Here is a 13,989-nt window from a genome sequence, read left to right as displayed (position 1 = left end):
GGTCTCTTCTATAACATGAACATATGTCTTATTCCTCTGTCAAACAGACTTTGGGGTCTCGGCGTGAGTTGAGACCCGGTGTGAACCATGAGATGAATGAGGAAACGTGGGCCCGGATGCAGCGTCAGAATGGGGACGCGCTACGAGAGACGTCTGACGACACCATGTTCCGCTGGCTGGCCATGACGTACGCCCACAGCCACCTGACCATGACGGAGACCCAGCGGGGCTCCTGCCACACAGACGACATCTCTGGGGGACAGGGCATCATCAACAGGGCCAGTTGGAAACCTGTGGTGGGAAGTGAGTCTCTATGGGGAGGGGGAGATATGTGAATAGTGGTAATGAGGGAAAGGGAAGAGGGAGAGTCAGGGGAAGAGGGACAGAGATGGCGAGAAAAAGATGAAAGGAGAGAGTATGACAAAGGGAGAATGAGGGCGGAAGAGAAAAGTACAGAAAAATCTGGTGAGAGAGCTCCTAATTAACCCAATATCATGTATTCTTCCCTCCCCGCCACGCTGTAAATTCCCAGGTATGAATGACTTCAGCTACCTGCACACTAACTGCTTTGAGCTGTCTGTGTTCCTGGGCTGTGACAAGTTTCCTCATGAGAGTGAGCTGCCTCTGGAATGGGAGAACAACCGGGAGGCACTACTGTCCTTCATGGAACAGGTGAGAATACACAGTTTTTAAACCATTCTCATACTTGATTTTTAATGTATTTAATGTGTCTTTACTGGAAACTGTACTGTATGTTGCTGATGAGTAAATACTTGATTGTATTGCATCCAGTGATGTCATCTGAGCATTGAGCCCTTATATAGGTGCTGTTTCCTGTGCTAGGTGCATCGTGGGATAAAGGGCATAGTGAGGGACATGGAGGGTAAACCCTTGGCCAACGCCACCATTTCTGTGGACGGCGTCAAGCACGATGTCAAGACTGGTAAACCTGCATTCACACCCAAACTTGAACCCGATCTAACATTTCTGGAGATACCTGAAAATAGCTGTGCAGCGATGCTCCCCATCCAATCTGACAAAGCTTGAGAAGATGGGAGAATCTCCCCAAATACAGGTGTGCCAAACTTGTAGCATCATACCCAAGAAGACTCAAGGCTATAATCCCTGCCAAAGCTGCTTCAACAAAGTACTGAGTAAAAGATCTGAATACTTATGTAAATGTATTTTTATTTTTTATTTTATTTGCAAAACATTCTAAATACCTGTTTTTGCTTGTCATTATGGGGTATTGTGTGTAGATTGATGAGGGGGGAAACAATTTAATCAATTTTAGAACAAGGCTGTAACATAACAAAATGGGGGGAAAAAGTCAAGGGGTCTGAATACTTTCCGAATGCACTGTATAACACCAAATGACATCTGATCCACTTTCTCTCTCTTTCTGCTCTCTCTTTCTGCTCCCTCCCTTTCTCACACCCTCTTCCTCCCTCCCTCTCTCCCTCTTCTTCTCTCTCACCCCCCAAACTATAGCTGCGACTGGTGACTACTGGCGGTTGTTGAACCCCGGGGAGTACCGTGTGACAGCTCGCGTCGACGGCTACACGCTCCAGACCCGGCTGTGCATTGTGGGCTACGACTCCGGAGCCACCCCCTGTAGCTTCACCCTGGCCAAGTCCAACTGGGACCGAATTAAGCAGATTATGGTCCTCCACGGCAAGAGGCCCATACGGCTTGTTACCAAAGCACCCCCCCGGGTAGGAAGTGACATCAGCGGCGGGTCAGTTGGCAGCGTAGACGCAACAAAGATGGGCGCCACTGGCGGGATATCGGCCAACTCCCATAATGCAGAGCGTCTCCGGCGGTTACGGCTGATGCGCCTGCGCAAGATGCACCAGCAGAGACTCAGGTATAACTTCTCCACCACCACGCCCGTTGCCACGACGACCACCACGGCGGCCCCCACAACGACGGCGGCGCTGGAGACAGAGAGCACTACTTCCTGGTATGACTCGTGGTTCCCTGTGGAGAGTTCGTACACAGAGCCCACACCTGCCGAGGTCTTCACAGAGATCCAGGAGTCAAAGCCTACACAGGACTACACCTTTGAGTACAAGTTTGAAGATTACTAAGGTGAATTTAATTAAATTGCTAAAGTAACAAATTACAGTTTTTAAAAACACAATCATAAAGGCATTATTCAAATTGTGTGAAATTGAAAACATATTTAATTCCTTGCAGAGCTGAAAGAAAATATAGCATTTAAAAAAAACGCTTTTTAAAAATAATACTTTCTCTGTGCTTTATGTCTCATGATGGTCTGTATTCTGATATATTTTTGTAATGCTCACACATAGATTAGAGAATAGTCTACATTCTCTCTCTGCAGAGCAGGGAGTTAACAGCATGTTTTTCATATTATTTACTTAAGCAAGCCTATTCTGAGACGTAGATATAGGGTGCTTCAAATGTTTCACAATAAAAGAGTATAAACAGGTTATTTGACACACGCCTAAGTCATGCTTTGCCTCAACGTGGATTCTTATGTTTGGTTAGATATGATTACTAATATCTATGGAAACTGCGGTGTGTTTGTATTATTACATTAAAAGTGTTCAAAAAAGTATATCTTTGTTGTTTATATGATGTTGCAAGGCCTTCACCTACAGAGAAATAGGACCACAACCACAACTAAATATTCATTTTGATGACATATTACCCTAAGTATTGCGGTACAAATAATAGTGTTTATAACGAAGTCAATAATAACAGTATATTTCTTTAAGTTATTGGAAGGAGGATTTGTAACAGCTGCTAGTGAGTGATAGTGGAAGGGGTAGGTACCTTTCTCCCGCTCAACTTTTGGAATTCTGTAAACCGGGATATCTCTGAGGATGGACGTTTTCCGCTAATGACGTAGTCAACATCCTGTGTAGTTTGGAAAAAGGGAAGTTTTTTTGCTAGCAATATCTCTGGTTATAGTTAATACCACACTCGCTTAACTAAACAAGCTAGTGAAACTATATTCAAAATAAATGTGTATTTATTTTAAACTTGTTAAAATTGTACTGAAAGCTAACGTTAATTAGTTAACGTTAAGCTAGCCTACTCATACTATAGCCGGTAATTTCTGGTGGATCAAGTTTGTGTCGAGGAGAGAACAAGGTAAAACTACTTTATCTTACTAGCTAGCTATGTTTCAAGTCTGTCGCAGTCTTTAATCGGTTAAACTGTCATTAGCAGCAACCTGTTGATTTGCTGAAATGTTGGAAGTTGATTTGATAGTGACAGTTGTGCCCTGTAGCTTTCAGACGCTAGCTAGTTCGCTAAAGTTATCTAGTTGCTAATGTTAACCGCTAGTTACAGATAACGTTGTTTGGTTATTGTACTACAGCAAAAACGGTGCCCAATACTGCTACCTGTATGCCCAATAACTTAATTCAGATCATGTTGTATAGTTATTCACCAAGTTTGAGTAACTAATAAGCTACACACTATGTGTGAGAGATAATGTCACACATCAGTGTGGATAATTAGCATGACAGCAGCGGCGTGTAGCTGAAAGTGACACAGGACTTGATCTCATCGTTGCAGGCTGCCTGCGTTAGAAGACAGAGGTTATTCACACCACCACCATGAAGCTTTTCAGTCTGAGTGTGCTGTATAAAGGGACCACCAAGTCTAACCTACTGAAAGCTGCCTTCGACCTGTCATCCTTCAGCTTCTTCCAGAAGTCCAGGTAGGATTGGCTCTTTGTCTGTCTATCTATGGGCCAGTTTCCCTGGACACAGATTAAGCCTAGTCCTGGACTAAAAAATACTTTAAATTAATAATTTCCATTAAACCTCTAGGAATGTGATTAGTCAGTGTTTTGGGAAACCAGCCCTATCGTTTATGACAGGGGGGGCAGGCTTACCCTCCTTTTGTGGAGTAGAGCTAGCCTAACCTCCCGCAGGACTTTGTTCCATCCCCAGTAATATAAATACACACTTTCTACTAATCAGCTGCTCCTTGATTAGCTGAATCAGGAAGTGTGTTCGTGTAGGGCTGGTGCTATTAGTAATGCACACCCACTAGCTCTCTTGGAGAAGGGTTGGCCACACCATGTTTCAATTGTGACATGTCACCTGTTTCTTTTAAAAATTAGTGGTGTCAGGTACCTGGTGTCAGGTACTTATCTCTGTCTGATCTGCAGTGTTGCCCAGGTTTTCTGATTGCTACATGAGTATTAATTGAGACTTGCTTCATTATTTGTGTGTGGTTGTGTCTCAGTGTTCAGGAGTTCATGACATTCACCAGTGATCTCATAGTTCAACGCTCGTCTATAGGGAGCCGAGCCTCTGTCAAAGAACAAGGTTAGTGTGAGGACGACATACACACCTAGGCAACTCTCTCTCTTACACATACACACCACACACAATACCACCCACATTCACTAACTCCTCGTTAGCCCCCATAGGTGTCTCAGAGACTGAATGTGTGTGTGTTCCCTCTCAGAGTACCTGTGTCACGTGTATGTAAGGAACGACTCCCTGGGTGCGGTGGTGATTGCTGACGGAGAGTATCCCTCTAGAGTGTGCTTCACCCTACTGGATAAGGTAGGAGAGTATCCCTCGAGTGTGCTTCACCCTACTGGATAAGGTAGGAGAGTATCCCTCGAGTGTGCTTCACCCTACTGGATAAGGTAGGAGAGTATCCCTCTAGAGCAGGGGTCTCCAGCTTTTTCTAGCATGAGAGCTACTTTTAAAAGAATGTCACAAGCTACTCCATATTTTATATATTTTTAGCTTTCAAATAGGCACATTTTTCTATTCTCCTCCACCATAAAACTCTTCTCCGGGTCCTTAGTGTACAAGAGATGTTTTATATCAATATACCTCGTAAAACAATGGGACTAAGGGGTCCCATAAAATTATATTATGTATTTTCAAGAATTCAGTTTTCCTCTGGGGGTTTTCTCCAGTTTTTTCTCTCAATATTACAATTATTCATACAGAAACAATGTAAATGGATGTTCTGAGTCCTTGTCAATGATTAAATCACATTAGGAAACCAATTTTGATTCAGAAAAACAAGAGTTTAATTCCCGTTTAATTGCGCATTTAGAAATAGTGGAATGTGTCGTCTAGTGGGGTTACTGATTGAATTACTGCTGCAGCTTGTCATGGCAGAATATGCAAAACAACGGCCACCAAATTGTTACAAATAATCTTGTCAGCTAAGCCTCCTTTATAGTTAACATTTAATTCGAGAAGGTTTTTGTGGAAAGTCTTTCTGTCTACCCACAAGACCGTTATCATTACTAGCATCGCTAGCTGGCTACATAAGGAGTGATAGACAAACGCGTGCACCAAACAGACAGACCAGGGCAATACTGCTGAAAATTAATTGGCAGATATTGTGTTACATTTGACCATATTGACCTATTCATGTGATCTGCCTTACATTCAGACCCACTTACTGAGCGGAGTCGGAGAACTAGATGAGTTTCTGCATTTCCTATGTTAGGGCCATTAGTCATGGATTGTTAGTTGTAAAATATTACTGCCTCTGAGGATTTACCATCTGTCTTTTTGAAATTCAATTTAGAAACTCAGAGGTTTGATTGATGCATGTATCCTGCTTCAGATGAGTACTCAGTCCTGACTACTCTCTCCTTCTCTCCCCTCCCTCCTTCTCTCCTCCCCTCTCTTTCAGGTGCTGGAGGAATTTTCCAGACAGGTGAGCAGTATAGACTGGCCCTCTGGTTCTCCTGACACTGTCCACTATACTGCCCTGGACAGCTACCTCGCCAAGTACCAGGTAACACACACACTCCCTCTCACAGGTTAATCACAATTGATTTATTTACATTTTGATTTGCATTAGAATACATCAATATATTGCACACGATTGAGCTGATCTGGAAGTGAGTTCCATAGATGGACTTCTTATAACAACAAGTGTTGCAATGTGGGGTTTTGTTTATGCGTTAACTTAACCCTGTTTATTTGCCTGTAGAATCCTCGGGAGGCGGACGCAATGAGTAAAGTACAAGCTGAGCTGGACGAAACCAAAATAATTCTGGTGAGTTGAGTTCTCGTGTGTGTGTGTGTGTAATAACAAAATGTAACATTCATTTTAATTAAAGTGTAAGAACATTTTCTGAAACAAATAATGAATAAGGAGCCTTTCTACAGACAGAACAGCTGTGATGACAGAGTTGAGTGACTGAAATGTGTCATGATTCTACAATAAATGTCCATGGAGTCTTTTTGAAATGTGCTCGCATATCTACATCCATAGGTAGTATCCAAAGAGATATCCAAAAGGACTTTGATGTAAGAGAACTCCACACACAGCACTTGCAAATAAATATCTGATTTAATCTGCCAATGTTTCAGTCTTCGTCAAAGCAACTCTTTGCCAACAGCAATACTCTTCAATGTTTACCAAATGCATTGATTCATTCATTATATCTTATTTGAACAAGATAGGTCACATGAGGTCTATGTCATCCTACCTGACCCAGTAACTGGGATAAAGGTTATGACGCATCCGGATAGAAATATATTGAATAGAACAGACATGCTAATCTATTATCTAGAGTAAGAAATCCTGTCTGCTCTAAATATGACATTTCTGTTTGCACTGTTGTTGGTGCACATAGAATTGTGTTGCACCCTTCTAAATGTGACTCAGATGTTAGTTGGAATCTACTGGTTGGAACATATTTTACTCCAAGGGAACTGTCGAGTACTTCTCTCTTATGAAGAGTACTTTTGTGATTTTTAAGTAAATCATACTCGAGCATCTGCTACAGGTGTTGGACCCTTAAGGTTTCTCTGCTGGTGCTGTTTTAAGTTTGCTGCGGTGCTACTACATTTTCCAGACGTTTCTCCCCTGTGTGAGAAATATGCCTTCTCAGTTGCCTTTTCAGATTTGACTCCTGGTTGAAACATTTCCCACACTCATTGCATGTTTGTTGTTTCTCATTTCTCTCATGTGTGAATCCTCATATGTCTGTTCAGCTGTGTCTTAGAGATGAAGCATTTGACATATTTTTTACGTTGATATGATTTCTTCCGAGTGTGAGTAATCATATGAGCTTTCAGGTGATCCTCCCGGTAGAAGCATTTCCCACATTCTTAACATGTTTATGAATCAAATGAAATGTTATTTGTCACGTGCGCCGAATACAACAGGTGTAGACCTTACAGTGAAATGCTTACTTAAGACCTTAACCAACAATGCACTTTTAAGAAACACCTAAAAAAAAAGTTACAAATAATTAAAGAGCAGCAGTAAATAACAGTAGCAAGGCTATATATAGGGGGTACCGGTACAGAGTCAATATGTAGGGGCACCGGTATTGAGGTAATATGTACATGTAGGTAGAGTTATTAAAGTGACCATGCATAGATTTTAACAGAGTAGCAGCAGCATATGGGGGGGGGTAATGCAAATAGTCTGGGTAGCCATTTGATTAGCTGTTCAGGGGTCTTATGGCTTTGGGGTGGATGCTGTTTAGAAGCCCCTTGGACCTAGACTTGGCGCTCCGGTACCGCTTGCCGTGTGGTAGCAGAGAGAACAGTCTATGACTAGGGTGGCTGGAGTCTTTGACAATTTTTAGGGCCTTCATCTGATTCTCTCTGCTGCTCTTGCTGTCTCAAACTCTGAAAGCCAACTTACATTTACTCCTGAGGTGCTGACCTGTTGCATCCTCTATAACCACTGTGATTATTATTCGACCCCGCTGGTCATCTATGAAAGTTTGAACAATGAGCTGGCTTTAATGGCCATGTACTCTTATATTCTCCACCGGGCAAAGCCAGAAAAGAACTGGCCACCCCTCAGATCTTCCCCTCTAGGTTTCTTCCTAGGTTCCTACCTTTTCTAGGGAGTTTTTCCTAGCCACCGTGCTTTATCGGAATTGCTTGCTCTTTTGGGTTTTATGCTGCGTTTCAGTATCAGCACTTTGTGACATCTGCTGATGTAAAAAGGGCTTTCTAAATACATTTGATTGATATGCTTGATCAGAGCAGAATTATTTTTGATGCATTTGCCACGTTCTTTACGCTGACATGGCTTCTCCCCTGTGTGACATCTGATATGGATAGTCAGATCTGACTTTTGGATTAAACATTTCCCACAATCCTTGCACTCATATGGTTTCTCTCCTGTGTGAATCATCATATGCTAAAGCTTACCATATGCTTCCCAGTCCAAATAGTTTGCACCTAATTTTATGATTTTTTTTTTTCTCCCTTCTTGAGGCTAGTCGAAGTCTACACACCTTCGGTGATTGGTCAACAGTAAGGATTCTTCAATTGTGTTTTTTGTCATTTAACGGAGAAGGCTATTTATTTTATTTCATTTGAGAAATGCTGCACCAAACATCTTAGTAAATTGTCAAATCGCACAATTAAGACCTCTGCAGAAAGGTCAAAATATATTACAGATTTCTTGATTGATCTTAGATTAATTGATTAATTGAGACTATTTTGAGGTAGTGAATATTGGCTATTTGTTGCCATGATGTCTCAAACTGTAATATTGTCGCAAATTTTTCAACAAAGGGTCTTTAAAGGGTGTATGCGAGGTACAGATGTTCGCTTCGCCTAGCCGATTTGTGCTAGGAGCAAACCAAACCTAATGTGGATGCCTTTAGTCAGTATGTCCTTACGGTATAAATATTTGTCACATTCTTGGCACCTACACTGAGTATACCAAACATTAGGAACAACTTCCTAATATTGAGTTGCCACCCCCCTTTTGCCATCAGAACAGCCTCAATTCGTCGTGGCATGGACTCTACAAGGTGTTGAAAGTGTTCCACATGGATGCTAGCCCATGTTGACTCCAATGCTTCCCACAGTTGTGTCAAGTTGGCTGGATGTCGTTTAGTTGGTGGACCATTCTTGATACACACATGTAACTGTTGAGTGTGTTAAACCCAGCAGCATTGCAGTTCTTGACACAAACTAGCGCACCTGGCACCTGCTATCATACCCTGTTCAAAGGCACTTACATCTTTTGTGTTGCCAATTCACCCTCTGAATGGCACACAAACACAATTGATGTTTCAGTTGTTGCAAGGGTTAAATGTCCTTCTTTAACTGTTTTTCTCCCCTTCATCTACACTGATTGAAGTGGATTTAACAGGTTACCTCAATAAGGGATCATAGCCTTCACCTGGAATCACCTGGTCAGTATATGTCATGGAAAGAGCAGGTATCCTTAATATTTTGTATACTCAGTGTATATGGTTTCAACCCTTAGTGAATCATCACATGCCTGGTCAGATCTGACTTGGAGGAAACAATTCCCACAATCTTTGCAATTATATGGCTTCTCCTTTGTGTGAATCATCATATGTTTGGCCAGATGTGTCTTAAAGATGAAGCACTTTACACATTATTTGCATTGACATGATTTCTTCCCCATATGTCTTTTCAGTTTTACAATCAGGAGAGAAACATTTGCCATTAACATGACAAATGTTTAGTTTCAGCTTTAGTGTGAGTTTCCAGGTGATCTATCAAACTCACTGTGGACTCAAGGTCTTTCCCGCGCACACAACAGAGATGTTCATTATGCTTTATGTGTTTGGTTCACACATGAAAAGTTAAATAAAGCAGTGAAGTAAAATTATTTTAAGACGCCTTGCAACAATGAGAAGCAGCATGTCTTTAACTAGGAGATTTCAAACAGGACAACTTTCGGTTTATGCTGCCTGGCAGAAGTCCTCCACTCTTCTGCAGTTCAGAGTAGTCTGGATTTACTGCAGAGGGGCTGAGGGTCACTGCTTAGTTATCTTAAAAAATTATTCTACATTGACATTAGAGTATTTTGTGTAGATTTTTAACAAAATATTATGACAATGAAATCTAGTTCAACCCCACTGTAACACAATAAAATGTGAAGAAATCCAAGCGGTCTGAATACTTTGGCAAAGCACTGTAAATATAAGGTGGATGAAAGAGTATGTAAACATGGTTAAAGTGACCAGTGTTCCATGTCTCTATATACACTACCGGTCAAAAGATTGAGAACACCTACTCTTTCAAGGGTTTTTCTTTATTTGTACTATTATCTACATTGTAAAATAATAGTGAAGACATCAACTATGAAATAAGACACATGTAGTAACCAAAAAAGTGTTAAACAAATCTAAATATATTTGAGATTCTTAAAAAAGACACCCTTTTCTTTGATGACAGCTTTGCACACTCTTGACATTCTCTCAACCAGATTCATGAGATAGTCACCTGGAATGCATTTCAATTACCAGGTGTGCCTTAAGTTAATTTGTGGAATTTCTTTCCTTCATGCATTTGAGCCAATCAGTTGTGTTGTGACATGGTACAGAAGATAGTTCATATTATGGCAAGAACAGCTGAAATGACTTTAAGACATGAAGGTCAGTCAATCCGGAAAGTTTCTTCAAGTGCAGTCGCAAAAACCATCAAGCGCTATGATGAAACTGGTTCTCACTAGTACCACCACAGGAATGGAAGACCTGGAGTTACCTCTGCTGCAGAAGATTTTTGTTTATTTTTTTAACCTTTATTTAACTAGGCAAGTCCGTTAAGAACAAATTCTTATTTTCAATGACGGCCTAGGAACAGTGGGTTAACTGCCTGTTCAGGGGCAGAACGACAGATTTGTACCTTGTCAGCTCGGGGATTTGAACTTGCAACCTTCCGGTTACTAGTCCAACGCTCTAACCACTAGGCTACCCTGCCACCCCTCATTAAAGTTACCAGCCTCAAGAATTTGCAGCCCAAATAAATGGGGGTGCTTTGCTGGGGACACTGTGTGATTTATTTAGAATTCAAGGCACACTTAACCAGCATGGCTACCACAGCATTCTACAGCGATATGCTATCCCATCTGGTTTTGGGCTTAGTGGGACTATCATTTGTTTTTCAACAGGACAATGACCCAACACACCTCCAGGCTGTGTAAGGGCTATTTAACCAAGAAGGAGAGTGATGGAGTGCTGCATCAGATGACCTGACCTCCACAATCCCCCAACCTCAACCAACTTGAGATGGTTTGGGATGAGTCGGACCGCATAGTGAAGGAAAAGCAGCGAGCAAGTGCTCAGCACATGTGGGATCTCCAAGACTGTTGGGAAAGAATTCCAGGTGAAGCTGGTTGAGAGAATGCCAAGGAAAGCTGTCAAGGCAAATGGTGGCTATTTGAAGAATCTAAAATAATAAAATATTTAACACTTTTTTTGGTTACTACATGATTCCATATGAGTTATTTAATAATTTTTACATCTTCACTATTATGTAGAAAATAGTAAAAATAAAGAAAAACCCTTGATTGAGTAGGTGTTCTAAACGTTTGATCAGTAGTGTACATATAGAGCGGCAGCAGTGTCTAAGGTGCAGGGCAGAGTACCGGGCGGTGGCTGGCTAGTGATGGCTGTTCAACAGTCTGATGGCCTGGAGATAAAAGCTGTTTTTCAGTTTCTCGGTCCAGGCTTTGATGCACCTGTACTGTCTATCTGCTATATGGGAGTAGAGTGAACTGGCTATGGCTCGGCTGGCTGATGTCCTTGATGATCTTCTTGGCCTTCCTGTGACACCAGGTGCTGTAGATGTCCTGGAGGGCAGGCAGTCTGCCTCCGGTGATGCATTGGGATGACCGCACCACCCTCTGGAGAGCAATGCGGTTGCTGGCTGTGCAGTTGCTGTACCAGGCGGTGATGCAGCCAAACAGAATGCTCTCAACGGTGCATCTGGAGAAGTTTTATGAGGGTCTTGGCTGAATTTCTTCAGCCTCCTAAGGTTGAAGAGGTGCTGTTGCGACTTCTTCACCACAGGTTCCATTTCAGGCCCTTGGTGATGTGCACACCAAGGAGTTTGAAGCTTTTGACCCTCTACTGAGGCCCCATCAATGTGGAAGGGGGCGTGCTCTCTCTGATAGTCCACAATCAGATCGTTAGTTTTGTTGACGTTGAAGGAGAGGTCATTTCCCCAGAACCATTCCGCCAGGGCCTGTAGGTTGTCTCGACGTCATTGTTGGTTATTAGGCCTACCACTGTTGTGTCATCAGTAAACTTGATGATCGAGTTGGAGTCGTGCCTGTCGGTCAATAGGTAATATTCATTTTTGTCTTCTTCTAATGTATCTTTAGGGGAAAGTAATCTAAAAGTAATCAGATTACTTTACTGAGTTTGGATTACCCATTTTTGTAATTGTAATTTAACTTCAGCGGATTACATTTATAAAGTAATCTACCAAACCCTGTAAATTTATCATCTGATTTATGTGATATCTAGCTAGTTGATACAAACCTGCTCTGTGACTTTCTCTGGTTTGAAAACCAAATCCAGTACCATCTGTAGACGTCTGTTCTCCTCTTTGGAATGGGACATTTCTCTGCTAACGTTTTTTCCACGGCCTGGGATATCTCAGAAGCAGCCACTGTTAGTCGTTCAGTAAGAAACACAATCAACGGCTGTAGTTTGGACATTTTGAGTTCAAAGTTGAGAGGTTCATATTACCACACAATCCTGTGTGCCTTATCCACCCCATTCCTGTTTCCGATTGTGGCACACCGCTTTTTTGTCTTCAATTTAGGTGGAAGTTTCAACCTAAAACCATCATGTCAACCAAAACTACAGTTATTTGGCCCCCAAATTGTTTTTTGACACCTTTTTATTTAACTAGGCAAGTCAGTTAAGAACAAATTCTTATTTACAATGATGGCCTAGGAACAGTGGGTTAACTGCCTTGTTCAGCAGCAGAACAACAGATTTTTACCTTGTCAGCTCGGGGATTCGATCGGGGATTAGATCTAGCAACCTTTCGGTTACTGGTCCAACGCTCTACCTACCGCTAATAAGCTACGATGCAGTCTTGCTATGAAACCGACTGTTAGCACTGTACTTGCTACGTCTAGGGGTCCTAGGCTTGTCTAATGGTTCTGTAACCTGAATGAATGTGTGGATAAATGTGAGAAGAAGAAAAAACATGCCCAGACAAAAGATTCATGGCACCAAGAAAAAACGGCAGTCTCACAGCTCTGCAAGCTAAGTTTTCCACTTCTACCCACCATTTTCATGTCAATAGCAAGAAGTTGTTTACCCGTGGTGTAGTGAACATGTTAAATTTGTCCATCTATCCCTTTTTAATGACTTCTCCACCTCATCTCCTCTCTCAGCACAACACTATGGAAAGTCTGTTGGAGAGAGGAGAGAAGCTGGATGATCTAGTCCAGAAGTCCGAACACCTGGGGAACCAGTCTAAAGCCTTCTACAAGACGGTGAGAAACGTATTGGAACACACACAAACACACACACAATAATTCATGAGAGGACATACAGTATTAGATTGCTAGTGTAATCATACTGTATGTGTGTGTGTTCTCCCCAGGCGCGGAAGCAGAACTCTTGCTGTGAGGTCATGTGATGTTGCTAAACCCCTCTTGATCTCCTCACCCCCTGGATGTGCCATGACTATCAGCCTTCATATTATACTTCTTACTCTGCGTGTGTGTGAGCATACTGGCGAAATGGTTGTGTGGTGAAGTGTATCAGGTGATAGTTGTTGGAGCCTTTTTGCAGTTGATTAGGCCTAAGTGCTGTTTTCTGAATATGTTGAGGGAATTCTATACATTCCTAGTTGTGAAAAAGTACATGACTTGTGTGTGTGTGAGAAGTGAACATTGTGCATCAAAGGTAGGTAGGTGTGTGTGTGTGTGTGTGTGTGTGTGTGTGTGTGTGTACAGTAAAGCAGGGGTTATTAAACCTTTTCAGCCTGTGAACCAAATGAGAAAGTCGATGATTTCTTGGGACCCAAGCTCATGAAAACATGCCCCCTTTTTGGGGGTCCTAAGAAAACATTTTAGGGGCCCCCCTGTTGATGGCGGAGAAGAAAATGGATGTTTTAAAGCAAGTTTTCTGCAATTCTACACATTTTGCCATGGGGCAGAGCATTTTTTCTGCAGTTTTACAGCTAGTTTCCTGCAATTCTACACATTTTGACATGGCTTACATCATGTTAATATGGTATCTGAGTGAGAGTAGTTACC

The 13,989-nt window shown here is 42.0% G+C and overlaps 2 protein-coding genes across 7 annotated transcripts in view; both read left to right on the top strand.

The window, feature by feature from the left end:
* The window catches only part of LOC112222427 (inactive carboxypeptidase-like protein X2), a 32,224-nt gene extending 28,585 nt beyond the window's left edge, over nucleotides 1-3,639 (top strand). For 3 of the 4 annotated variants that reach the window (XM_042302487.1, XM_042302488.1, XM_042302485.1), the window contains 4 exons: nucleotides 48-303; nucleotides 533-672; nucleotides 844-943; nucleotides 1,492-2,584. In XM_042302487.1, coding sequence (XP_042158421.1) covers nucleotides 48-303; nucleotides 533-672; nucleotides 844-943; nucleotides 1,492-2,090 — 1,095 coding nt within the window. In that variant the 3' untranslated portion in view covers nucleotides 2,091-2,584. Of the gene's footprint in view, nucleotides 1-47; nucleotides 304-532; nucleotides 673-843; nucleotides 944-1,491; nucleotides 2,585-3,552 lie in introns of those variants that run through there. The other variant, XM_042302486.1, reaches the window with a different exon arrangement.
* LOC112220223 (synaptobrevin homolog YKT6-like) lies at nucleotides 2,022-13,763 on the top strand. 3 transcript variants are annotated; one of them, XM_024381951.2, is made up of 8 exons: nucleotides 2,022-2,091; nucleotides 3,553-3,697; nucleotides 4,231-4,313; nucleotides 4,456-4,556; nucleotides 5,656-5,760; nucleotides 5,959-6,024; nucleotides 13,120-13,221; nucleotides 13,332-13,763. In XM_024381951.2, exons 2-8 carry the CDS (start codon nucleotides 3,594-3,596, stop codon nucleotides 13,365-13,367), a joined length of 597 nt encoding a protein of 198 aa, XP_024237719.1. In that variant the 5' UTR covers nucleotides 2,022-2,091; nucleotides 3,553-3,593; the 3' UTR covers nucleotides 13,368-13,763. The 3 variants fall into 3 exon arrangements, with proteins under 3 accessions (XP_024237719.1, XP_042158423.1, XP_024237718.1); XM_024381950.2 differs by lacking the exon at nucleotides 2,022-2,091 and adding an exon at nucleotides 2,835-3,123; XM_042302489.1 differs by lacking the exons at nucleotides 2,022-2,091; nucleotides 13,120-13,221; nucleotides 13,332-13,763 and adding exons at nucleotides 2,830-3,123; nucleotides 6,244-7,166.
* The last annotated feature ends 226 nt before the right edge of the window (nucleotides 13,764-13,989 follow it).

This window comes from Oncorhynchus tshawytscha, linkage group LG20 (assembly GCF_018296145.1).
Source record: "Oncorhynchus tshawytscha isolate Ot180627B linkage group LG20, Otsh_v2.0, whole genome shotgun sequence".
NCBI lineage: Eukaryota > Metazoa > Chordata > Actinopteri > Salmoniformes > Salmonidae > Oncorhynchus > Oncorhynchus tshawytscha.
Note: the sequence above shows the minus strand (reverse complement) of the source record. Positions and strands in the feature narration are given on the sequence as shown.